This window comes from Populus trichocarpa, chromosome 5 (genome assembly GCF_000002775.5).
Source record: "Populus trichocarpa isolate Nisqually-1 chromosome 5, P.trichocarpa_v4.1, whole genome shotgun sequence".
Lineage (NCBI taxonomy): Eukaryota > Viridiplantae > Streptophyta > Magnoliopsida > Malpighiales > Salicaceae > Populus > Populus trichocarpa.
In genome coordinates, this window is record NC_037289.2 from 2095270 (window position 1) to 2123241 (window position 27972).

The window sequence follows — 27972 nt, forward strand, 5'->3', positions numbered from 1 at the left end:
TTTTTATTCCATTTATTATTGGTGATAAAGTCATTTTCAATATTGATTTATGTTGTTTATAAATATTGTACAACTTTTAAAATATCCATAAATAATTAATTAAAAAAATTAAAAGTCATTTGGATAAAAATAAATAAATAAATTTAATAAAAATAATATAGTCAGCAACGGATTTTCCATTGCAAATTGTAAATAATTCATCAATCAGCAACGGAAAATCCATTGTTGATATATTAGCAACGAAAAATTCGTTGCTCATATGCAACGGATTATCCGTTGTTGATTTTTCAGCAACAAAAATTTCGTTGCTGAAAAATCAGCAACGACAGATCTGCATTCGATATTTTCCGTTGCTGATTCCGATGCTAAATTTTTTTAGCAACAAATTTTAGTTTTATTTGCAATGGATTAGTTAGTTGCTAATTACTATATTTTTTAGTAGTGTGACTCGAAGTATCAGATCGATATAACATAATAGAAAGAACATAAAAAATAACTTGATTTAATCTGGATTAACCTGCCAAATCCATGATTTTAATCATAAGACTTAGATAACCTCATAAAAAGCAAATCAAAACAAATTATGAAACTCAATTATCAATCACTCCTATCGGACTCAATGTTGAACGATGAAGTTTGTAAAAAATTTTAATTAAAAAATGACATAAAAAATAAGCCAAGTCAACTTGGGTTAACTTGTTAAACATTATTCCTGGATCATGAGATTGAGATAGCCTGACAAACAAACTAAGTCAATTGGGTTAACTTGCCAAACCAACAACTCAAGTCATGAGACGAGGACAAACCAATAAAAAGCAAATTCAATATTGAAGGATCCGTGACCCGAACCATGAGACCAAGATAACCTTCTAGAAAGAAAATAAAACTGACTTGATTTCACCAGTGTTAACAATTAAAAATTAACAAAAAACAATTAACAAAAAACCTGAAAAAACAACTCGTGACTCGAGTCATGAGGTTAGGATATCTTTATAGAAAACAAACTGAAATGAACGATGAAGCCTAATTCCCAATTAACCCAATATTAATGGATGAAATTGGAAAACAAATGCATTTAAAAAGAACATAAAAAATCTTGAGGCAACCGAGCTAATCATCGACTCGGGTCATAAGACCATGGTAACCCTATAGAAAAAAATTACAAAGTATAATTTTCAATCAACCTAATGTTGAAGGATTCAATTGAAAAAAAATCAATAAAAAAATATCCTAAGTCAACCTGGGTTAACTTGCCAAACTCGGATTATGAGACCGGGATAAATCTATAGAAAAAAATAAAATAAAAATATGAAGTCAAATTCTCAATCAACCCAATGTTGAAGGAGAAAAATGAAAAAAAAAATCAATTAATAAAGAACCCAAAAAACTTGAGCCAACGAGTTTGTTAACCTGCAAAACTTGTGACTTGGATCTTGAGACCACGATAACCCCATAGAAAACAAATAAAAAAATATCAAGCCAAATTCTCAATCAATAAAATTGAGAAAAAAAATCTATTAAAAAAGAATAAAAAACTGCTGGTTAGAGATCAAAATTAGAAAACTCAATTCCCAATCAACTCAATGTTTAAAAATAAAATTGCAAAAAAAAATAATTAACAAAAAATATGGAAAAACCACTCGAGTCAACCTGAGTTAACAAACCAAACCTGTGACTCGAGTAATGAGATCGGGATATCTTTATAGAAAATAAACTAAAATGAATTATGAAGTTTAATTTTTAATTAATCCAATATTAATAGATGAAAATGAAAAAAAAAGCATTTAAAAAGAAAAAATAACTCACTATATACATCCATACATAGCCGATAATGTTCAAAAGTCACAATTTCTAGTGGATCATGAAAAAGTGTTTGATATAAGAGATAGTAGTAATTAATGATGGAAAAGAACCCATTTCTCAAGACATGTGAGAAGCACAATACAAAAAAGGACAATTTCTTCTGTAGGGAATATTGCCCAGGAGAAGAAGAAACTGAAATTTCCAGCTCATCTAGTTTATTTACAAAAATACCATTAATAAGTTTATATGCTGCTGACATTCTTGTACAATTTTTCTGAACTTCATATAAAATTTGAACATATAATAAAATAATATGGTAAAACATTTCTCTTAAAATTTTATCTTGATCTAATAATCAGATTGAAAGTTATGCTCAATAGAGTAAAACTAATTTATAAGTGATTTTACATTAGAATTCAAGTTTTTCTTGTGTTATCCTTGCATATTCTACTAAATTTTTAGAATTATTTTTTTATTTCAAAATATATTTACTTTATTTTTTTATTATTTAGTTCATTTAAAGACCTATTATTGTTTCATATTAGCATTATTGATTTTTAATAGAAGTTTACATCAACACTGTTTTCTTTTTTTTTTCTTATGAATTGATCACATATTTTAAATTATTTTAAATTTTTATTTACTTTTTATTTTTTTTTCAAATTTTCCTCATAATTTATCATTTTTAAATTAAAAACTACATTATTTACGACTGATTAGGCACGTCAAGGAGGATGGCCATCTGGTTGGTAGGTCAAACTCGTGGGTAGCTACCTCTCAAAAAGTATATCGCGAGCTTGAAAATGAGATTTAATTGTACGAGTCCTTTAATAACATTGACACTCTTTAATCTCGTTACTAATTAACATGTCCTTTTACGATTGAGTCTTAAATCATATAAGATGTTGCACCTCATTAATATCCAGAGGAGAAATGTTAAAATCCATGTAAGAAAAATGGGAAGAGGGGAATCAAGAAAAAAAAAGTATACTCCTACTATGTATCATGACAATGAAGACTAAGTTTTATTGCACCTCATTAGTTGATGATGATCGATAGGGCAACAAAGATGGTCTCCTGTTTTGAAAGCTCCTTAACTTTAACGGGCTCCACACCAGAGATTTTCGTTGCAGTGCAACAACTGTTGGGTGCTTTGGCTTCCAAGAAACTGCTTGTGCTGGAGGACTCCCCGTGAATTTACTACTGGTTCTCATAACAGTAGGTGTGGTCTCCGATGCAGTCCTGAACTCTGGCAATGGAGAGAACAGCTTTGAATTCCTTGGCTTTCTTGGGTCCCTGACAAATGACTGCCTGCCAACTACATTCCCATTTTTATATCGCGAGGTTTGAAGTGGTGTAGTCATGTTTGAGGTTGGCTCTGAACGATAGGTAGCAATGGATACCCGTCTCTTAGGCTGAAAAACCTGTGCTGACATTGGAGGAGGTCTGACTGCAACAGACATACGTCTGGGTTTCATAAGGCTTTTTGTATTTGTTCCTGCAGCTGTGGTTCTTGGATTTTTTTCTTTGTCATGCATTGAAGATGAAGCAGAACCGGTTTTCTGTTTTTGTAGAGGAGATGGTGGAGGCATGAAATTGGTGATTTTTCGCAACGGCATCCTTAACTTTGAAGGACACAGAGGTGGCTTCTTATCTACTTTTCTCTTCTCTACTACTTGTTTCGTAGACTGAGAAGCAGCAGCTGCAAAAGCTCGTGTTTCCTGCTTTAGTCTGGTTTTTCTTTCCTCCCCTAATTGATTCTCAAGCTCTCGAACCTATTGTAAGAAAAGTTATTTGTTAGTTTACAAAATGACTTAAAATGCCATTTAAGGGGCAATAAAAGCAAAAGAAAAACGAAAAAAAACATCTCCAATATATTTTCCACATGTTTCATAGTAATAATAAATAAAAAAAGCATTAAATGGAGCTCAAGCCATCAGAATTACCTTTTCTTGGAGAGTTCTGCACATATGTTCTCTAGCAGCAAGCCTCAACTGCAATGATTGCAAGCTATCCTGTAACTTCTTTGTTTCCTTCTCATCATGCTTTAACTTTTCTACCTGATTATTTGAAATTGAAACGGGAAAGAAAGCAAGAAAGAAAAAAAGAATCAAGATAAAAGAAACTGAGACAAAAGAAATTTCATCAAATACGAGCAGTGTATATATATATATATATATATATATATATATATATACCATTTGCTTGTATTTGAAAAGTTCAGAGAGATCAGCCTGTTTGCAGGCAGGACTGGTTTCAATTCCTCGCACTCGACTCACAAAATTTAGTGAACAAAGAGTCTCTCCAAGGTCAGTAGCACTTGGACTTATTTGGACAAACATCAAGTTCTTACATACAATCTCCTCCTGCATTGATGTTTCACTTAGCATCATTTACTGCAAACAAGACAATAAGAATGACTGGTAACCATAAAAAATAGTATACTTAATACTCACCGAGAGAGCTCTGTAGCATATGGGTTAGCTTTGAGTTCCTGATTGGAAGAAAACAAATATCTTCATTAATATGGTAATTGGATAGCATGTTACAAGAGTGACTGTGTGAGAGAAAGACCTGTAAGGAATGTGGCCAGTTTTAGATGCGAGGGCAGATATAACATCACCAAGTGCTGAAAGAGATTTATTAATGAATTGCGATTCCTTCAATCTTTCACCTTCAACATCAATCTTTCCCACACGTTCACTGCCAGCCAAAACGACCATCCATAGGTGACTTCTTGTCTTTTTTCCATCTATTAAATTCTCTCCTTTCACTGTTACTCGCAACAAACTACAGACCAACAATGTTGTGGTCATTAGTACTACCACTTCAATTAATCAGTATATTTCTTGAATAGTTTGGATACACATATCCAAAAAACTATTTAGTTGCTATTATATGTGATATACCATCAACTATATTCTTAGAAAGAATAAACCAAGAAAAGAAAGCAGAGTTCATTTTTACCAATGAGAACGGCTGCTAAAGCTCATTAGCTCTGGTTGATCCAACAGACCTGGCCCGACTTCCAGAATTGAGTAAATCCCACACATCCTCCGTGCCAGTCACCCGAGTTTCAACAAGTCCTGGGACTTCTTGTGTTCCTTCAGCTGTTTGTTTTATCTCCAACCTTCATGCATGTAAGAAAACTAAAATTTCATCAAACTTCATTCATGTAACTCTATTTCTTATCGTTAGACTATAAATCTTTCTTACCAATGGGCTTCCAAATAGGAGTCTTTACATAATCTTTTAAACCCTAAACCCAATTAGATGTCATGCTAATCCACACTAGAGAGGAGCAAGGTATTTAGTATCATTTGCTATCGAGAAGATTGGGCTAATACAGAACTTCCACGATCCACTTTTCTTGTCAAATAGCCACACGCATGATGTTTGTACTAACAATAGTTAATTTCCCTCATCAAGTAGCAAAATGATATAAATCAGTGCTACAGAAAATTGTTATTACAAAATTTTTGCAACCAAAAAATTTGATATAAATGACTATATTTTGATTATCAGATCAATACAGTAGCAATGAAAGAGGAAACTAACTTTTTAGGCGGTTGGTTGGAACTATCAATCAAGAGGTCCCTTATCTTCTCATTGTAAACCTCCGTCATACTAACAAAAAGACCATATCTCATAATGCCACTTCTCTCTTGAGAAACTCCGAACAACTCATCCAATGTTCTGTAGTTCACTCCCCTATTTTCTGGGCTGCCCTCCATAGTAAATGTCTTTCCAGTTCCAGTTTGTCCATAGGTGAATATGCAGACATTGTAGCTATCCAAAACTGAAGCAACTATTGGTTTAGTTTGTACAAAAACAGCCTCTGCATATCACAAAGACAAAGGATTAAAAGCTTGACTTGCACACGTAATCTTTAAGAGGATGTCTGCGGTAGCAATACATAAAATAAAACATCAGATCACCTTGATTATCCTCAGGCCCAAAAACATGGTCCACTTAAATTGCTTTTTGGAAGAATCAGAGGAAATGATCTGCAAATCATTATCTTGGGAAGAGTCAAATTCAACTACATAGTTCGAACCATTTGTTATTTCGACTTGATTTAGTGGTCTGCATCTACAGAAGACCCTAATATTCCTTTTAAGCTCGATCACCTCATTGTAAAGCCTCTTCCTCTCAGACAACTCTTGTAGATACTTCTTTTTAAGAAGTTCATATTCATTACATGACCAATATTTCAACAAGTAAACTATCAACTACATAGCTCGAACCATTTGTTATTTCGACTTGATTTAGTGGTCTGCATCTACAGAAGACCCTAATATTCCCTTTAAGCTCGATCACCTCATTGTAAAGCCTCTTTCTCTCAGACAACTCTTGTAGATACTTCTTTTTAAGAAGTTCATATTCATTACCTGACCAATATTTCAACTAGTAAACTATCAAAACCAAACCCCTCTAAAAAAATAAAAAATGAAAAGAAGAAATAAATTAGTTTCACTATTGGATACTCACCGAGTTTTTGAAGGGTGTCTAAAATATTGGGGCCAAGAAAGGAATCCTTGGCAGTCTTTACTTGATTAGAGAGATTTGAGTGTTCTTTCTTCAAATTCTAAAACAACAACAATTAAATTCAAAGAAAGATAACAAATCAATACCCCCATCAACATAATAATGCAAAATCCTAATTTACTAGCTAAAACAATGAAATTTAAAATTGCCTGAATTCTACAACTAAAACCACGTCTTTTCAAGTCATCTATACGATACCCAACACCACCAAAGTTCAAAATAAGTACCTGAATTTTATCACTTAAATTGATAATTTTCTGCAAAATGGGCAGTGTTGGCCCCTGAGATGGGGAAACTTGTCGAATTCTATTAGATACGCTCTCCTCCTCCGAATTAATAGTTTCTCCCGAAAAATCATTAAAATCTAAATAACCTTTTCGAGTCCACACAATTTCAATATAAAATACAAATGTCTACAGTTCTACAGCACCGAACCATAAAAATAAAATAAAATAATTCAAGAATTTATGCGTATCGATCGATACAGAAAAAGAGACGGAATGAATTGGGCCTTTGGTTTTGGGCTATGTACTGGTATGGTCTGATTGGTAGTTAATCGAGCCCATTTAAAAATATTTTATTTATTTTGATTTGTTTTTTTATTAGTACTTTAATTAATTATAAATTACTCCCAAGTCTTTTAAATATTATTATTTATAATTTTATGATACGCTGTAGGTTGAATTAATTTTTTTAATATAATAAAAAATATTTAAATTATAAAAAATTATTTGATATTTTTATTAAACTTGATTTATTGAGTCAAATTTAAATTTTATTGATCCAATTTCTTACCTATTTTAGGTTTAAAATTAAAATCCAAAGGTATCTCCACTATTTTGTATAAAAAACCTGAGAAAAAAATTAAAAGAAAAAAATGAAATTGCTAAAAAAATAACACTTTTAATCTAACATTTTAGATAACTTTGATATAAAATTAAGCAGCAGGAAGTTCTTCCACTCAATCTGTTTGATCAATTTAAAAATATTTGAAAAAAAAGGAAAAAAAAAACCTTTTAACTTGGCTCCTTCCTTATATCAAGCCCGTCTGCGAGCGTTTCTCCTGTTGGTCTTTGCCTTGTTATCAATTCCAGCAGCATGATACCGAAGCTATGTACGTCTCCTCTAACTGATACTTCATTACTCTGTCCATATTCTGTTTACAAGCGACAAAGCACTGTTAGCAAAATGAAAAAAGAAAATAATCATTTTGGTCAAATGATCTTAATGCACTGCATGGTGAATGAAAATTCCAATCAAGTTTACACCACCTGAGTTAATTTGTCAAACTCGTGATCCGGGTCATGAGATCATGGTAAAAAAAATTACAAAGCATAATTTTCAATCAACCCAATATTAAAGGATTCAATTGAAAAAAAATCAATCACAAAAATATCTTGAGTCAACCCGGGTTAACATAATAAACTCGGATCATGAGACCATGATAAATCTATAGATTAAAATAAAATAAAAATATGAAGTTAAATTCTCAATCAATCCAATATTGAGGGATGAAAATAAAAAAAATAAAAATAAAAACCGAAAAAAACTTGAGCCAACCTTGCTAACTCGTAAAACTAGTAGCCTGGATCTTGAGATCACGATAAATTCATAGAAAACAAAAAAAAAATATGAAACCAAATTTTCAATTAACTTAATGTTAAATAATGAAATTAAAAAAAATCTATTAAAAAATAAAAAATAACCCGAGTTAACCTATGAAACCAATTGTTTTTTTATCAAGACCTTGGAACCATGCACCCCTTAAAATGATGTCATTTATACCATAAATTTTAATGGTGGGGTTAATTGGTAATATGTGATAGATGGGATCCAATTGATAATTATTTTTTTGTTTTGTTCGGGGACCTCGTTAAGAATCATGTTGAAGTACTAGAAGGATAAATATACCATTTTCATCTCTAATACATAATAAGACTATCTGGTTTCATTTTAATTGAGTTGTTTCATAAGTATTTGTATAGAAAAAGAAGAGGAGAAGACGAGTTACCAATGTCACAAGTTTGTCCATTTTAGCGTATGGTTGCTCCTACTTTAACAATGGATGGACTCCACACTTAACCACCACATCAGTAGCTCCGCACAGTGGTTTGAAATGGAACGAGGCCTCCTTGAAAAAGCACTTACAGTGGACACTCCAAATGAACACTTGCTCCTTTTTCCATACAGTACTACTCCACGCCATTATTTCATATTCTTTGTAGTAGTAGGAACTGAGATCAATCTGGGTTTCATCTTTGATTATCAAATGGCATTCACACTCAATATTAACCGAACGCCTTTCCTCGCTTTGGCCAAATGAAACAACAGCGCATAAAGTGAAACCACGATGCCACCGAGCTAGTTGCCGGATTTTTACTGAAGATCCGTCTCTATTTTTATAACTGAAACACTCCGGGACTTCCGACCCGGGAATACACAACCGAACTCTATTGTTCTGACGATGATATTCCTGCACCGAAGAGAGTGAGAATGTGAGATACATATAAAAAATTATCGTGATTTTTTTCTTTAAATAAATCAAGATCGAGGGAGGAATTCACCTGATAAACCAACGATGTTGCCATGCGTTGAATTCGTAAACGGGCATCACCCATAATTCTAGTGCGTGAATTCTGATCCAGTTGGAGGCATCCGGAGAAACTGAATTCCTGAGAAGCATCGTCATATTCTCTATCACCTTGCATGGATATAATTGCTACATATTTTAGAGAGATGCAGCCTGATGCGATTAAAACTTGTAGAGTCGATGGAAGCTCTGGTAAACATTGAAGCCGCTTGCAGTCATCTAAATAGAGTTCTCGTAGCTTAGTAAGGTGCTTGATGCTTGCAGGTATCCTCTCAAAATCAATCTCAGATAATCTCAATTTTGTTAGCGACACCAAAGAGCCTAAGCTCTGTGGAGTTTTTAACACACGAGAATTTCCCAAATTTAAAAATTCATGGCAGCCCAATTTATAGGTGGATGATGCAATTTCTTCTACTTTCTGGAATCCTCTCAGTGTATAACAACGCTGTTTGTCAAGTCCTCTAAATTCAATATCAATGAAGTTATCTCGAAGACTTGCTAGTTTTAAGCAACCACCGAGAAAGAGCGTCATAAGATTTTTCAACTCGCCAATGCTATCCGGTAGACTTTTTAGTCCTGAGCAACCAGAAAGATTAAGCCACGTAAGAGATTTCAACCCGCCAATGTTGTCCGGTAGGCTTGCTAGTCCTAAGCAACCACGAATACTAAGCGATTCAAGAGATTTCAATGCGCAAATGTTGTCCGGTAGACTTGCTAGTTCTGAGAAACCACTAAGATAAAGCGAATTTAGCGATTTCAACGCACCAATGTTGTCCAGTAGACTTGCTAATCCCGGGGAACCATAAAGACTAAGCGATTTGAGAGATTTCAACGCAGTCATGCTGTTCGGTAGACTTGCTAGTTGTGAGAAACCACTAAGATGAAGAGATTGGAGAGATTCCAACTCGCCAATGTTGTCCGGTAGACTTGCTAGTCCTGAGCAATCAAAAAGACTAAGCGATTTGAGAGATTTCAACGCGCCAAAGCTGTCTGGTAGACTTGCTAGTTGTGAGAAACCACTAAGAAGAAGAGATTGGAGAGATTCCAACTCGCCAATGTTGTCTGGTAGACTTGCTAGTCCTGAGCAACCAGAAAGTACAAGCCATTCAAGAGATTTCATCGCGCCAATGTTGTCCGGTAGACTTGCTAGTTGTGCGAAATCAACAAGACGAAGCTGTTGGAGAGATTCCAACTCGCCAATGGTGTTCGGTAGACTTGCTAGTCCCGAGCAACCAAAAAAATCAAGCTTTTTGAGACATTTCAATGCGTCAATGGTGTCTGGTAGACTTGCTAGTCCTGAGCAACCATTAAGTTCGAGCAGTTCAAGAGATTTCAACTCGCCAATTCTGTCTGGTAGACTTGCTAGTCCCGAGCAACCATTAAGATAGAGTTGTTTAAGAGATTTCAACTCGCCAATGTTGTCCGTTAGACTTGCTAGTCCTGAGCAACCATTAAGATAGAGTTGTTTAAGAGATTTCAACTCGCCAATTCTGTCCGGTAGACTTGCTAGTCCTGAGCAACCATCAAGTTTAAGCCATTTGAGAGATTTCAATGTGCCAATGTTGTCCGGTAAACTTGCTAGTCCTAAGCAACCATTAAGCTCAAGCTTTTCAAGAGATTTCAACTCGCCAATTCTGTCTTGTAGACTTGCTAGTCCTGAGCAACCATGAAGTGTAAGTGATTTGAGAGATTTCAACGAGCCAATATTGTCTGGTAGACTTGCTAGTCCTGAGCAACCACTAAAATAAAGGTTTTCAAGAGATTTCAGTGCACCAATACTGTCTGGTAGACTTGTTAGTCCTAAGCAACCACTAGGAATAAGCGATTTAAGAGATTCCAACTCGTCAATGCTGTCTTGTTGACTTGCTACTCTTAAGAAAAGCGATTTGAGAGATTTCAACCCACCAATGCTGCTCGGTAGACTTGCTAGTCCCGAGCAACCATCAAGATAAAGCCTTTGAAGAGATTTCAACGCGCCAATGCTGTCTGGTAGACTTGCTAGTCCAAAGCAACCATTAAGATCAAACCATTGAAGAGATTTCAACTCGCCAATGCTGTTTGGTAGACTTGCTAGTCCAAAGCAACCATTAAGATCAAGCTCTTCAAGAGATCTCAACTCGCCAATGCTGTCTGGTAGATTTGCTAGTCCTGAGCAAGAAAAAACATGAAGCTCTACAAGAGATCTCAACTCGCCAATACTGTCGGGTAGACTGGCTAGTTTTGAGCAAGAAGAAAGACTAAGCTTTACAAGAGATCTCAGCTCCCCAATGTTGTCAGGTAGACTTGCTAGTTTTGGCTGACGACCAAGACTAAGCTTAGTAAGACATTTCAACTTGCAAATGCTATTTGGAAGACTTGCTAGTTTTGAGCAAGAATAAAGATCAAGCTCTACAAGAGATTTTAACTCATCAATGTTGTCCGGTAGACTAGCAAGACTTTCACATGAAGATAAGTTTAACCTAACAAGTTGAGAGAGGCACCCAATTGATGATGGCAAAGTATAGAAACTCTCGAGTCTGAGAAGCTCTAATGTGGTAAGTCTGGTGCTGTATTTAATAGAGGAAGGTATACCTGGATGTAGAACCTCAAGGTGTGGGACTTTAGACAGGTCTGAATCAATTAAGCTCGGCTTTGAGGAAGGGGGGTTAATTAATTTTAATTTCTCAAGTGGCTGTAAAAAAAAAAGTAATGTAAGAAGAGATAAATGTTATGAATAGTTTCAAAAATGTCCTCTATTTGAAAAAGAAGGGTGATAAAGCATATATACCTGGTATTCATTGCAAAGTTGTTCAAGCTGGCTACAAGGCATTTCAAGTTGAAAAGGTTTCTTAGGGAAAAAATTTGATGGCATGGATTTCAAAGGGTAATTATACCAGTAGATAAACCTTAGCTCACTTGAAAGAAAGTGAAGCCCTCCTGGAAGGTGGATTCCGACCCTCTTTCCGTTCATAATTTGCTCCTTTGAGGGATCCTTTAAGAAAGGTGGGTAGTAGATTTTGAGCAATCTTAAATTATACATCCCTTCAAATGCTGTAGGACTTAAGATCATTTCTTCAGTAATTGCAAGCAAGTTGAGGGAAATGCTTTCCATTTTTGATCCAGTCCTCTATTTAACAAAAGCAAAGTGTAAATCAGTATATATATAACAAATAAAGAAGAAGAAGAAGAAGCTGGCCTTGATATTTATTCTTGTCCAAGGCCACATCTCTTAGCTATAAACAAGAAAGTCAAGCAACAGTCAATTAAATAACTTGGAAATGCTACCTGAGTTGTTAATACACGATAGATATCATCAGCCTGCCACAACCTGCTACGTTCTCTAGGGTCAACGTTTTCTTGGTGGACAATTTTTTTCCCTAGTTTTACTAGCACATCATGCATCCAGATCTTGTTTTGAACAATTTTTATGAGACACATATCAATGAGACGATCTATCCCACTTCTTTCTTCCAGATCGAGTGTTTGTTGGAGGTGATCCCTTTTGCACCGTCCAAAGAAACATGCTATATCAAGAAATATTTTCTTTTCTGTCTGATCTAGTTCATGATAGCACATTTCCAAACATTTCTTAATGTCCTCGCAACCATTTTTTCTTAGCTGTGCCACCTTGCTTTCCCAGTATTCTACACTAGTCTTTCTGCATAGACTGGCACCTAAAACCTCGAGAACTAATGGAACGCCCTTAACACAGCTTACCACGGTTTTTGATAGCCCAATATATCCTTCTATGGGATTATTTTGTTTAAAAGCATGTAAGCTGAAGAGTCGAAGTGCATCGTCTTCCTCTAAAATTTCAACCTCGTAAATTTTGTCTTCATCACATTCATTTATAAGCACTTGCCTATCTCTACTTGTCACCATGATTCTACTTCCTTGGCCAAACAAACCATCCTCTCCTAGTAAATATTTTAAAACTTGTGGATCGTTGACATCATCAAGAACTATGAGAACTTTTTTTCTTTGAAGCATTCGCTTAATGGCCGGGGGTAACACTTTTGTGCGTATAGTCATATCTTTCTTCTCTAATACTTCACCAAGAATTTCCTGTCTTACATGATCTATTCCATGCTTCTGTGATTCTTCCCTAACATTTTGGAAAAAGCAATGGCCTTCAAATTTACTACAGTTTCGATGATACACGGCTTCAGCCGTTGTTGACTTACCTATACCACCCATCCCCCAGATTCCCACAATGAGCACACCGGTTGATCCAAAGGATAGCAATGAATCGATGTCTTTAACGCGTGATTTCATTCCAACAAGGCGTTCTGCATCGATTGAGGGTGAGGGCTCATGGTGTAATTTCTTTTGAATGTCAGAAACAATTTCCTCAATGAGCTTGATCTCATCCCTGCAGTGCATAATAAATTAAGAACAAAGACAGGCTAGTAAGTAAAACAAGCAACTGTAACCTAATAAATTTTATCATAACATCAAACATAATATTGATTCTCGAACAAAAATGGTTTATATATGTTGGGGTTTAATACACTGTAGCTGATTAATAACTTACATAATGACTTTTGAATTCCAGCCCTTCACTACTAAAAACTACTAAAAACAGGGGCTATTAGCATCTGAATTTAGCAACGGATAATTTCGTTGCTAAATTCAGTAACAGATTTGCAACGAATTACACATATATTATTTTTTTAATATCAGCAATTATTTTTTTAATATCAGCAACGGATTTTAGCAACAGAAAATCCATTGCAAACTTTACATTGAATTTAGCAACGGAAAATCCGTTGCTAATTAAAAAAATAATTATTTAAATTTTAATATAAAAATAAATGGAACTAACTATGCCTCTTTGACGTTTCATGCGTTGTTTTCTTTGTTATTTACTCCACCTCTGTTGAGCAGCTCTATCATTCATGAGAGAGAGAGAGAGAGAGAGAGAGCATCAAGCTGTTATAACAGGAAGGATCGAGGGTAGGTCTGTAGAAGATGTATGGAGATGGAAAGGAGGCATCTTAGCATCTGGCTTTGTTGATCAGAGAAGGTAAGAAGAATTGACAAGGAGAAGGGTTCGCTCCCATTTTCTGTGCTCTCTTTTGTAGGGAATTCCGACCGGTGATGTTCTGATATTTGCCTATAGGAGGTAAAGCACACTGACACAATATTTAACGTGGTTCGGCAAACCGCCTACATCCACGGGAGAAGCCATTTGATTATATAGGGAGAGAACAAGATTTACAACAATAGAGGAGGAGGAATCATCCTCTCTTTAGCAACTCTCAACCTCACTCTATTTCTCTCTTCTCAGTGCTGCAATGGCAGCTACTGCTGGCTGCCTTGGCAGCCCACTCTCTCCTACATTTCTCACATCTTTGGCTCTTCTTTCCCTCTCTCAACTCTCTCATTTTGCTCTCTAATGTATGCCTCTATTTATAGGCATCCATGGCAGCTCCTCCAGCTCTTTTGTCAACAATGGTGGCTGCCAAACTTGCCAAACTTTGACATTAGACAATGGTTGTTGGCTGCCACCAACAACCCACCATTGCAGCCATCTTCTTTGACAATGGCAGCCACATAATTGGCAATATTCCAACAATCACCCCCTTTGCCATTTATGTGGGCAATTGTCCTCTTGCTTCTTCAGCACACGCTTGCATCCTGCAGCTCTTCGAAGCTTACCATTCCGAGAGCGTCTTTGGCCAAGTTTCCAGGTACTTGCCAAACCTTTCAATCGCCAGAGTCATCCAAGCACCCCTTTGCTCACTCCAAAGGATCACTTCAACCAGATGGTTTGTCATATCTCATCTGAAGAGTGTTTAACGCTTGTCTCTAGAACAACATCCCCCTTCAAGCATATCAACCATGCTTGGCCCGGAATGATTTATCAAGCCTTACACCAAGGCTTACAACACCCCCTCAAACGGATATTTCCAAGTGCGACAGTCATTGAGTATTTTAATGTGATCACAAGCTCACCACTCTTCCAAGAGTCTACTCATCCCGGAGTTGCGTCTGCCCTTTGTTCCTCCCTAGGAACCACGCCTTACTTCTCCGTGAGTCTCCCGCTCTTAGTCTCAAGAGTCCAGGTGGCTCTCCCTTTTAACCATGGGGACAGCCCATTAAAGGTTGATCCATCTCTATCTTCATACTCTGAGTATTACAATGTCATTACTGAGCTCACCACCTTGACAAGAGTCAACTTGTTCCCGGAACCTGCGCATGCCCTCTGCTCCTTCATAGCAGTCGCGTCTTAATGCTCCACAAGCCATCCACTTATTGTCCAAGGCAAATGTCTTCTAGCTCATTGATCTTTAGCATGGGGGCAATATCCATGAAAGTCAATCCTGCATTTGTCTTCATACTCATCATAGCCACTTCATTGGCTATACACTTGTCCACTTATATCCAGCCATCACATTGGCTTTAGGGCATTCTGAAATTGGGCTCCTATCATGGCCCTCACACCTTCTCCTGAGGTGTCTCCACCTGTCTTCATGAGACGGTCTGAACTTGGACTCATATCATGGTCCTCACACCTTTTGTCTGAGGTGTCTCCGCTTGTCGTCATGAGACGGTCTGAACTTGGACTCATATCATGGTCCTCACACCTTCCATCCGAGGTGTCTCCGCCTGTCGTCATGAGACGGTCTGAACTTGGACTCATATCATGGTCCTCACACCTTCCATCCAAGGTGTCTCTGCCTGTCGTCATGAGACGGTCTGAACTTGGACTCATATCATGGTCCTCACACCTTCTCCTGAGGTGTCTCCGCCTGTCGTCATGAGACGGTCTGAACTTGGACTCATATCATGGTCCTCACACCTTCTCCTGAGGTGTCTCCGCCTGTCGTCATGAGACGGTCTGAACTTGGACTCATATCATGGTCCTCACACCTTCCATCCGAGGTGTCTCCACCTGTCGTCATGAGACGGTCTGAACTTGGACTCATATCATGGTCCTCACACCTTCTCCTGAGGTGTCTCCGCCTGTCGTCATGAGACGGTCTGAACTTGGACTCATATCATGGTCCTCACACCTTCTGTCTGAGGTGTCTCCGCTTGTCGTCATGAGACGGTCTGAACATGGACTCATATCATGGTCCTTACACCTTCCATCCGAGGTGTCTCCGCCTGTCGTTTATGCGGCGGTTTGTACTTGGGCTCATATTTGTGGCCCACACACCTTCTCCTGAGGTGTCTCCGCTCATCGTCATGCGGAGGTCTGTACTCGGGCTCACTTCATGGCCCACACACCTTCTTGCCTGAGGTGTCTCCGTCCGTCATGAAGTGGTCACATCCTCCTTCATCGGGGATGTCTCCAGTGACTCTAAGATTCTCTACCACCATGTGGACTTGGGAGAGATCACTGCCACTGATCACATAGAAAGAGAAAGTTTCGGTATACTCCTCGCAATCTTCCATCTCGATTTCTATGTTTGGAGCTTCTATGCCTTTCTGCTTGATAGCTCCACCCACACCAACTCTCTTTGGTGTTTTCGCCTTTCATCGGCGGTCGCATCCCCTTAATTAGGTGCTTCTGCAACAGCTCATCTTTCCATCCTTGCATGCATTGGAAAGGTCCTCGCTTGTTGTCTTTATCAAGAGCACAAGAGACTTCTTGTTGTACAACTTTTTTTTTCACACAGTCTCTGCTCTGAGCTTCATCTGGGAACTCTTCTTCTCCTTGCACCTATCGTCTCATTACAGTACCTCGTTGGATCCTACGGGTACTCCTGCACAATCTCCGTGTGCTCTCGTGCAATTTTGATTCTCCAGATTTCTTCCTATTCTTTGCTTTTATGTTTGACAACAGCTCATCCTGTCACAACATTTATCCAAGTCAAAATAGGGTGCCAATCTTAATCCCTTGTTGTATTTCTCTTCCATTATCAGGGTCTTCATTAATTCTCCCTTCGAGAAATTACAGTCACCAAATCTAACTTCTTTGGAGAAATCACCACTCCATCAGATCCTTGAACATACGGAACCCAACTGTTCCTTTGTGCCATAATCTTACTAGTCTTCAACAGTTTCATTACAAACTGTTACATATACAAAAATAGTACTGTCTGGATGATCCTTCAACTAAGCAAGTTCCCAGGAAAGATTTGGAGGGGTCACACTGGTCCCGCTTAAAACCCAATCTCCTAGACAGAACTTCTTAGAACGTATCTATCCACCGTACTGCCTTTTCGTATATACAACCATTTGCTAGCTTTGTTGCGGCTTTCCTTTACAAGTGATCTGGGGTATCCCGGTTTTATACCTGATTTCTCAACATCTGGCGAGACTACCAGTTCTTAGATTCGTCAAGATTGGTCTTCATCAATTTCCACTCTCCACCTCAAATCGTCCACATGATCGGGTGTCCAGAGTATCCCAATTTTGCCTTCCTTCAAGGCAATTAAAATTTCTCCCCACTTAGCAGTTCAGCACATGTAATTGGGCAAACATGTGCACTTTCTCCTTCTTCATCTCCATTGACCACCATGATGACCTTCAGATGCCTCTTCATCGGGCAATCTCTTTCAATAATTCACCACTACCATTTTTTGGTCTCAAATCTCAAAGATCGGACCGTACCATTGAATCCAGAACGATCAAATTAGCTGGAAACAAGTCTGAAATCGTCCAAATCGCATTTCAGACGGCTAAGATTTGATCAAAACAATTCTGGCCTGATGAACGGCTCAGATTCAATCTCAGATCCAGTTGCACATAGGATCAGCTACGCTGGATCCTATCCCTCGGCTCGCGGCTCGGCTCCAACTCGGCTCGGCTCCATTCGGCTCGGCTTAACTCAGCTCGACTCGCGACTGATGACGTGGCAGGTGGTCCCACTGTGCTGACGTGGCTGCTGACATGGCATGCTACTGTACATGATGATGTCACAATTACATCAGGATGACGTCATCCCTGACATGTCTACTGTACATGCTAACATCATCTTTATCCGGGTCAGTCACATGGGTCGGGTCAACTGGTATTCGGGTCGGGTCAAACTATCCGGGCGAAGAAGACGCGTGGGGCGCGTCTGCGCGCGTTGGCAAACACCTTGCCGGAGAGTGATGGAGAGTGCGGCCATGTCCGACGTCCGATTTTGACGCCGTTTTCACCAGTGGCTTCGTCTCTTCCTCCTCTACACGGTGGTATGGTCAAAACACAATTTTGACAACTTTCATTTTTAAGCAAAAATCAAACACCACTTCAAACCATAAGCTCTGATACCAATTGTAGGGAATTCCGACCGGTGATGTTCTGATATTTGCCTATAGGAGGTAAAGCACACTGACACAATATTTAACGTGGTTCGGCAAACCGCCTACATCCACGGGAGAAGCCATTTGATTATATAGGGAGAGAACAAGATTTACAACAATAGAGGAGGAGGAATCATCCTCTCTTTAGCAACTCTCAACCTCACTCTATTTCTCTCTTCTCAGTGCTGCAATGGCAGCTACTGCTGGCTGCCTTGGCAGCCCACTCTCTCCTACATTTCTCACATCTTTGGCTCTTCTTTCCCTCTCTCAACTCTCTCATTTTGCTCTCTAATGTATGCCTCTATTTATAGGCATCCATGGCAGCTCCTCCAGCTCTTTTGTCAACAATGGTGGCTGCCAAACTTGCCAAACTTTGACATTAGACAATGGTTGTTGGCTGCCACCAACAACCCACCATTGCAGCCATCTTCTTTGACAATGGCAGCCACATAATTGGCAATATTCCAACATCTTTGTTCATGCTACTTCCCATCCCATAATTTATTTCCTTTCAAGCTGCTCCTTCCTTAAAGTCTCACATCTACTTTGCCAGTTTCCTTTCCTTTTATCCCACAATATAACTCGAACTTCCTTTTTGCTGGTAACCTGTGGATGTGCTTGCATGTTAGCTCTAGCAGATGGGGTTTGAGATTTTGGAGCTCGAAGAAATAATTTTGAAAAATGTTGCAGATAGAAGAAGAATGCGTCAATTGTACTGCCTGCACAAATACATTGATCGATCGTCCTTGAGTCTTCAGTTTTTGACAAATAAATTAAGTCAGATGCGTTGAGTTATTGCTGTACAGCTACCACTGGCATTCCTAGCCTGTGGCGCCGAGCATGTCATTATTGCTGTCATCCGGTAATCCAGCCCTTTTATCCGGAGAATTCGTTGGTGATTGTGAATCCGTTGCTAGTTTTGCAACGGATTATCCGTTGCTAATTCTAAGCAACGGATTTTTCGTTGCTGTGAAATCAGCAATGGATTTATCCGTTGCTAAAAAATCAGCAACGACAAATCTGCATCCGATTTTTGCCGTTGCTGATTCCGTTGCTAAATTATTTTAGCAACGGATTTTAATATTATTTGCAACGGAATAGTCCGTTACTAATTACTATATTTTTTAGTAGTGCTTGAGATTAGCTATTTCTTTCAAAGCATGTCTCCAACTCTCTACTTCTTTAGAACCACAATCTTTTTCATGCTTGCAAAGTGCATCTCCATAGCTCCCAGTCAGGTTTTGAACTTGGCATGGATCAAGTCGGTAAAAAACTGGTAAAACCATCTGTTGTTTGGTCTCCATGCACTCGAGAATCTTGGAGAGTTCTCTTAAACAGAAAGTAGAATCTGCATAATTTTCAGAGAAAATGACTACCGAAATAAACGACTCTTCAATCCCTTCCAAGATGGCAGGCTCGATCTTTTCTCCTCCATCAAGTTTATCATCGATGTAAGCATCAATTTGTTTTCGCTGCAAAGCATCATAAAGATGACTGGTAAAACTATAGCGGGTGTCTGTGCCTCTAAAACTGATGAATACATCGTGCTTCATATTTTTATATGCTTGATATATGTATAATTAAGCTTTCTACTTGTGATAATTATTCCCTGTAACAAGCAAAAAGAAAACAAACGATTATAATGATCAGTAATATAAGAATACTGTAGCAAAGAAAAAAACTCTCACTAGAACCCAAAACAGAGAGATTTCATTGACGTTCGTTACTGGAATAGCTATAAAGAAATTAATGGACGTACAGGAAGAAAGTCTTACCAGTTATTCAAGGGCAGCTTGTCGATCTTTAACCCTCTATGTGCCACAAAGCTAGTGGGAAATTAGCTGAGATCTTAATTAATTACAGTCATTTTGAGCTAAAAGGGAAAACTCACTAACATATATAAAGAACATGAATGATGCTACAGCAATGGCCAAACAAGTGGAATCTAACCCAAAACAGAGAGAAATTAATGGACGAATAGGAAGAAAGTTTTACCAGTTATTAATCAAGGGCAGCTTGTTGATCTTTAACCCTCTATGTGCCATAATGCTAAAATGCTACCCGAATATAGACTGACGGTACAAAAGGCTGGAGGGGAAGAAAAAGAAAGGATAAAAGAGAAGAGAGCTGGCCCGAGAAAACAGAAAAGAAAAGAGAACAGCATATCTTCTTTTGCTTTTCCTTTACTTGTCATTGAAGATAAGTCCATATGAGCATAGACTAATATTTCTTCCTAACACGAAGAAATAATTTTTACATCGGCATAACATTGTAGTGTTTATAATAACTAATAAGTCCATATAAAGCAATAAACAATAAGATTTAATTAAATAATAAATGGTAAAGTTTGTATTGATCGAGAAACAATAAGGTCCACTCTAGCTTCAAACAAAAAGGTTTAAATTAAGAAATAAACCTTAAAGTTTACATTAAACAATAAATTATAGGTTTAAATCAAGCGATAAATCATAAATATTTGTATTAATAAACTATAGAATTTACATAGAAGTATGGATTGTTGTGGTATCTTGCAGTCTATTTGGATTACTCGTAACAAATTAATATTTTATATTGCCGATCCTGATTGGAATAAAGTTTATTATTTCAGAATTTTACTTATATAGGTATTAATCTAGTTAAATATTCAGTGATAAGGTGATCTAATATTCAGGATTAATTTTTTTTTTTTTTTTCTTTATTTTTTCACTATAAATTTTTTTAGTCAGATTATTATTTTCTTAGTGACTCTAACTAAATCTTATTAATATTCTATCTTGATTATTATAAGAAAAACATAGAAGTATGGAGCTAATACAATACAATATATATACGTACACACACTAATTTACATGATAAAGAAACAATAAAAATAATTGAGAACATGTAGAGAAAACATTTAAAGAAATTGATAGATAAAACATGTAAATAAAAAGAAAGCATATAAATAAAATAAAGAGCTACAAAATAAACTTAGGAAAAACATCATATAATTATCTTGAGAAAGCTTATGTTGAAATTGTTGATACAAGGTAGGCTAAAGAGTTGCAAAGAGCAAAACTCTCCTTAAATACCCATTCTAAAGCTTAAGCTACTTACTTGTGTTACAATTACGTACGAAATTGAAACAAACCTAACTATGAATTTATTAACTATGATAATTCTTAATGTCCAAATTAGACAAATAAACAAACAATATATAATTAATGGGATTCCTTAAACACTCATTCTAAGGCTTAATTAAGCTACTTGTGTTGCAATTAAGAAATCGAATTAACTGACCTAGCTAGAAGTGAGCTTCTAACCATGAATTTATTAACTATGACGATTTTTAATATCTAAATCCGATAAATAAACAAATAATAAATAATTAATGGGATATATAAAAAAATAAAATAAAAATAAATGCTCTTTATTCTGGGCATCAACATTTTCATGAGCTCTTGTAGTTGGTTCATGGCAACCGCATTGTTAGTAACACGGCCCTTCAATTGCAGAATCATTACGAATATCCAGAGGCTATGTAGCAAAAGCTTGACCTTTCTCACGTAATTCTTTTTAATTATACTATTTTTATAGATTAAAAAATATCAAGTTTTCCCAAAACTTACATAATAATAATGAAAAAACCATTGGAAAAAAAAAAAGCAAAAACCCTTTTAGGACATTTTTAATTTTTTTATTTCTAAGAGCATTTTGAGCATTTTACTATAGTTTTTAATTTTTGTATTATTTTTTTATCTTTGGTAAAATACCAAGTCCCCCATCATCTAACATTGTAATAACAAAAAAAACAATAATGTCAGCACCTGATTGCCCTTTACACTAGTTTTGAATTTTTTTAATTTCAATAATATGAATGATTTTTTTTATAATATTATTAAACCTAATCAAACAAATTAATCTTGAAACTTTTCAACACGTTTTCTTTTTAATTATGCTGCTTGATAGCTTACCTAACATCAATCAATATTATTTAATTAAATGGTGAAAAAACATTCAACTACAATAAACAAACAAAAAAACAATCATAATAATATAGAAAAAAAACATTTTACAAAAAAAAAAAAAAAAAACTCACTCAACTCAATATCAAAGGATAATTATTTTTTTAAAAAAAAAAAACAACCTAAATAAACATGTTAAACTTGTAAACTGGATCATGAGACTAAGATAATATAATAGAAAGCAAATAAAAAAATATAAAGCTTAATTCTCAACAAATTTAATGTATAATGGTAAAATTAAAAAAAACAATTAACAAAAAAAATAAAAAAACAACTACAAATTCGGGCAAGCTCATCAAATCCTGCAGCTCGAATCATACGAATGTAATAATACAATAGAAGGTGAAATGAAAAAAATTACAAAGTTCAAATCTAAAAAATTCAAAAAAAAAATCTGAGTAAATTTAAATTAACTTATTAAACTAGTAAATATGTTATGATATTGGGATAATTCTATTAAAAAAACAAAATAAAATAACTAAACCTAATTTCACAAAAATCTACCAAGCAAAAACCCTCATTATTGCAAAGACAAAGGATTAAATTAAAAAAAAATGATCACCAAAACATAATATATAGAAGAACAAAAAAAATCAAACCAAATCAATGGGCCTACAGTAAATTCAAGAGAAGGATTAGATTGGTTTTTTTTTTTAATATTTAAATTCAATTATTCCCAGAGAAAAAAGAAGTACCAAGGACTGGAGGTCAGCAACGATGAGAATGCAGGGTTTTTTTTTTTTTTTTTTTTTTCACCTCTTTCATTTTTCCGGCGAACACTATCATCCAACCAAAGCTTTCCATTAATCATGACAACAAAAGGAACAGAAACTGTAGTTTTTTTTTTTCAGAATTAGCCACTCTAAGCAGCAAGAACGAGACCAATTCCTAGTTAAAAATATATTTAAGTCTATTTTAATGCTACCACCTAACTGTTTATAGATAGAGAATAACACATTCCACATAGGACAACAAGATTAGACTTTACTTTTACTAATATTGAGAGGGATGTAGCTAAATTAATTGGATTTTAAATTTGATTTTTAGAAATTATTAATTCGAGTTGGGTTATTAGAAATAGAGATGAGTAAAAAAATCAAAAAAACTGATTAAACCAAGAAAATAAAAAAAAAAAATAATTGAAAAAAACCGATTTGTAAAAAAAACTGATTAAAATTTTAAAAAATCAACCGGTTCGGTTCGGTTTTGGTTATATAAGCCTAAAACTAAAAAAATCAAACCAAACCCAAACCGGAAAAAAATCGAGTCAAAACTGAAAAAACAGGGTCACACTGGGTCATGACTTTTTCAATTTTTTCTTCAACCCGGCCTAGTTTCAGCCCCGGATCGACCGGTCCCAGGTCAACCCACTAGACCGGGTCGGTTTTCAAAGCTCGAAATAATCCTTGACCGTCCATGGATTTAACTACAACATTTATAATATGCAATTTTTTCTGTTACTTTTACAGAATTCACTTTAAATGTTTTAACCATTTAGGTGGAGGCCCAGTGGTAAAAGCTTGGGATCAAGAAGTTTGCTTCATCTGTGGTCTCAGGTTCGAGCCCTGTGGTTGCTCATATGATGGCCACTGGAGGCTTACATGGTCGTTAACTTCAGGGCCCGTGGGAGTAGTTGAGGTGCGCGCAAGCTGGCCCGGACACCCACGTTAAACTAAAAAAAAAATACTAAATTTATGGTAAATTATTTATGTCAACGTCATTATTTAAATATATCTTAGCACTCATATACACTCATCACGACATTTTATTATATTGTTATTAATAGGTGATTTTTTTTATTAGATGATAAAAAAGATATTCATATCAATTTGCTTTTTAAAAACATAATTTTAAGATTTTGGATTGATACAGACAGGGTAAGGTTTGAGCCATAGATTAAAAAGGCTTATCGAAAATATTGAAAAGTCAACGAATCTTTAATTGAGTTTTGCCCTAATCAATTGGGGTTTTTTTAACCTAGATTTTAAACTAGGATAAATGAGAATTAAAAAGCTTTTCCAATACACACCAAGCCAGTCAAACTATACAGAGGATGGATGACACAGACTCCCTTTTCAACTATTACCCTCTTCCCAAAAAGAAAACCCACCGTTTCTTCTTCACCTAATCCAGTGGCAATCAAAACACAATCGCCGCCGCCGCCGACACTATCACCACTGGAAACACCACCAAGAGAAATCTAAAACCCATAAACAAATCAGTTGAAATCGAAGAGGAAGACTTTACCTTGTACTACTACCCTCTTCCCTGACGCTAAGCCTCCTCTACCCCTCCCTCTCTCAATACACCACTCAAGAATAACAAAACCACCAAGACGATGGACTCCCACGTGTCACTCGCATCCTTCACATGCAGGGACACGCTAATTATGATCTTACGAAAGCTTGGAGCTCGAGACTTGGCACGTGCAAGCTGTGTTTGCAAGCTGTGGAGAGACATGGCTTCTGATGATGCGATTGTGAGGCCTGCGTTTATGGAACCATGGAAGTTGAAGGAGATAGTGGGGGAGCCTGTGTCTGGGAGTTTTTGGAGAGAGAATGGGATTTGGAAGTTTGCTATTTCACATAAGATTGCTAGAGAAGATTCTCTTACTAGTCTTGCTAAGAAGTATTCTGTTCAGGTAATTAATAAAGTTGAATGCTTTTTTGTCACTGGGCTTCTTGTCATATGTTCGTTCCTGTTTGTTGATTTGGGGGGAAGAAAGTGGTTTTTGGTATGTGGGAATCTTGGGATATGCTTGTTTTGCTTGTAGAATTGGATAAAATGAGTGGTTTTTGCCATGTTTGTGATGTGCTTGTTTTCTTCTTTTTTTTTTGTAGAATTGGAGATGATTCTGTTTTTCTTGTTGTATCATTGCTTTGTTTGTAGAGTTGGAAAGGATTGTGCTTTGTAGGCACTGGAGTTTTTGCTGTATGATTGCTCTGTATCTGGTTATTGAGAAATGGGAAGTTTAAACTTCTGTCCTCTATCATTTCATTTGGTTGATAGGACAGTATCATGTAATGCCACTTGAAGTTTGCACTGCATGATTTTGGTTCTGCTCTTCTTTCTAGATTGTTAATGAGTAAATTATGATAAAAAAAAAAAAAAAAAACTGGCAAGCTAGCATGTGCAAAAAAAAATTTAGAAAATAGCGCAGCTAGAAAAACCGCAGTTCCCACCTGCAAGTTATTAAAAAAAGGCAGCTGGGAACTGTTATTTTTATAGAAACTGCTGGTGGGAATTGTGTTTTTATTTTTTAAATAGCACAACCAATTTTTAGTGTAAAGGTGTCTGTTTTTTAGGGTTTGTTTGATTACGTTGGCACACTGAATTTTTCAAAAGAAACAAAGTTCTTCAAATTAATTATTTTTTAATGTTTTTATACTGTTTTGATGTTAAAAATAAATTTTAAAAAATAAAAAAATTATTTTAATGTATTTACAAGCAAAAAACACTTTAAAATTCCAAACACAACCAACATACCGCAGATCCTACTGCGGTTCCCAACTGCAGGAGATGCTGTAATTCGCTGGCTGTGCTATTTCTTATTTGAACTATGGAGTCTTTTGTAGTTGATTTATGATAGAAGCTTCAAAGTAAATGCACTGAACATTTATATATATTTTCTTTGCTTGGAACAGGTTAGGGATATAAAGCTTTTAAATAACATGACAAGTGACAATGGCATATATTCAATGGAGAGGTTGTTAATCCCCATAATCAATCCAAACAGTCTCATAAATGGGATATGCTACATAGAGTTGGATACCTATGCGAAAAGGGAAGTGTTGGTATTATATCCAGGAGGCCAGCCTGACAAAAAGCTAATGTGAAAGGGATCATCGATTCTGTAAAGAGAAGCATGCAAGTTGACGGTGGAACTGCGCCATTCTACTGGTTTATTTTGAATTGTAACCCTCGAGACAGAATTTTCAGCAGACCTCAGGCGGGGGAGTGATTCAGGATTTGGCTAGCTGGAAATCGGAAACATGCTGTGCACCGAAAAAGTACTGCTCTGAATCAAATCCCTTTATATTGTGTGGTTTTTCTTAACCTGTACGATGTAAACAAAAACCAAGTTGTTCCAAGGGATATTTGCTCTCCAAGGCACTCAGATGACGATGCTAGAACATCGATGAGCCTATGATGTGGCCAGCTTCCACAGCTCTGGCTTCCCCTTTCCTATACAGCTTAATGGATCCCGCAAATTTGTAATGCCGTACCTCAACCTGGGATTGCTCTTGTATGGACATATTTTTTTTTTATGACATTGGTAGTGAGTTTGTCCAAATTTATATGTGGGAAGTAGTTCATAGTCGCGGTATCATTTGAAGTGATTCTCTACTTTGAGACTCATCCATTTGGTTAACAAGGATGACCTTCTTCTTCTTCTTCTTATTCTTCTTCTTCCAAAAAAAGGATGACCTTCTGCAACTTGATTTTCACCGCAAATTTTACAGTTGATTTGCAGAAATTCATGTATCCCTGACAATGTATTACTACGTTTTGTGTTTTATTTAACTATATTGTTTGATTATCACGTCATCAACCTCGATTCTTTCGAGCCTTATACCCTCTCATCTCCTTGCTATTTTCATCTGTCCTATCACAGGACTCCTATGACTTTTCATTTGGTTTTATTTACGAAAAGATACCATTATTGAAATTAACAATGAGCTGTAATTTAATTGCTAGTAACGCGTAATCATCTAACCAGTCTGTGTTGTAGGTTGGAAGGTGGACAGTTCGATCTGAATTTAGAATTTATTTTAAAACATGTTGTTTTGATAACCATATATTAATGTGTTTTATTTTAAATTTCAAGTTTGATACTCTCATATATATATATGTTCACATTAGTATTTAGAGCCTTATATCTACAAATATTTTATATTTTTTTTGAGAAAGAATGCACCCAGAAGAACTATGTCGTTTTTCCATAGAGTACAACAAAACAACATCGTTGTGCTGCGATTTTTGTTTTTATCCTGCAATTTATTAAAAATCTACTAGATATACAACTGTTAAGTTATGTCTGATGGTGTCTTAGCACTTCAATTACTGTCCGCAGAGTTGTTTCTTCATCAAATCAAAGACTAAAGGCATCTAGCCAGCTAGGACCGGCCATGACCATGATCCCACCTGGAATATCATTCACAGTGCGGGAGAGGTCTACAGAAGTGTTTGATCTCGAGCACAGAGGTCTCGTACGGTCGTACCGATCTCACTTAATTTGAGAAAGACTAAGAGGGATCGAGAGATGGGTGATGACAGGTTCATTGATGCTGTGCCTGACACGACAAGGTCTCTGAACTTCCAAGCCATCGACGTTAATGAGTTAAAGAAAGGGTGATCATATCCTTTGCGCAAGCAAACTAGGGTTCTACAGCCATCATGGTCATTTTCCCTTCCCTTCCCTTCCCTTTCCTTCGACATGCATGAATCATGATGTTTTGTTTGTTTGCTTGAGTCTCGATCGGGGCCTTATTTAACTATAAATTTCTTATAGTTTTTTTTTAATTAAAAAATGCTCAAATTACTCGAGATCTTTTAAAGAAAAAAAGGTTGTTAGTGTTAGTTGAGCTATCATTGACAAAATTGTTTAAAGTATTTTTATTCTACAGTCAGGCTGCGCACCTTAAACAAGAGTCAAGAAGGGAAACACATGTACTCTAAAAGGAAATTGTTAGGAAAAAAAAATCATGGGAGGATGGTAGGAAGGTAGAAATGGTGGAAGGAAGACAACTCTCTTTTATATTAAATTACTCTTACAAGATAGAGAGGTTCATAGACTTTGACATCC

The 27972-nt window shown here is 36.3% G+C and overlaps 2 protein-coding genes and 2 pseudogenes across 3 annotated transcripts in view; 1 reads left to right on the top strand and 3 right to left on the bottom strand.

Moving 5' to 3' along the window:
• Positions 1-8383, bottom strand: part of LOC18098771 (kinesin-like protein KIN-14S) — a 49671-nt pseudogene extending 41288 nt beyond the window's left edge.
• The window catches only part of LOC18098772 (disease resistance protein RPV1), a 46198-nt gene extending 31498 nt beyond the window's left edge, over positions 1-14700 (bottom strand). The window contains exons 1-5 of the mRNA XM_024601286.2: positions 14582-14700; positions 12206-13292; positions 11827-12047; positions 8916-11376; positions 8363-8824 (exon numbers count right to left, since the gene is read on the bottom strand). Of these exons, the coding sequence (XP_024457054.1) occupies positions 8402-8824; positions 8916-11376; positions 11827-12047; positions 12206-13292; positions 14582-14700 (4311 nt within the window). The 3' untranslated portion in view covers positions 8363-8401. The remainder of the gene's footprint in view (positions 1-8362; positions 8825-8915; positions 11377-11826; positions 12048-12205; positions 13293-14581) is intronic.
• The window catches only part of LOC112325594 (disease resistance-like protein DSC1), a 39675-nt gene extending 19221 nt beyond the window's left edge, over positions 1-20454 (bottom strand). Inside the window, exons 1-3 of one of the 2 annotated variants that reach the window (XR_008059230.1) lie at positions 20158-20454; positions 19938-20003; positions 19302-19771 (exon numbers count right to left, since the gene is read on the bottom strand). The gene's annotated coding sequence lies outside the window, so the exon portion shown is untranslated. Of the gene's footprint in view, positions 1-19301; positions 19772-19937; positions 20004-20157 lie in introns of those variants that run through there. The other variant, XM_052452914.1, reaches the window with a different exon arrangement.
• Positions 20455-24181: 3727 nt separating this feature from the next.
• LOC18098754 (F-box protein At1g55000-like) lies at positions 24182-26460 on the top strand (annotated as a pseudogene).
• The last annotated feature ends 1512 nt before the right edge of the window (positions 26461-27972 follow it).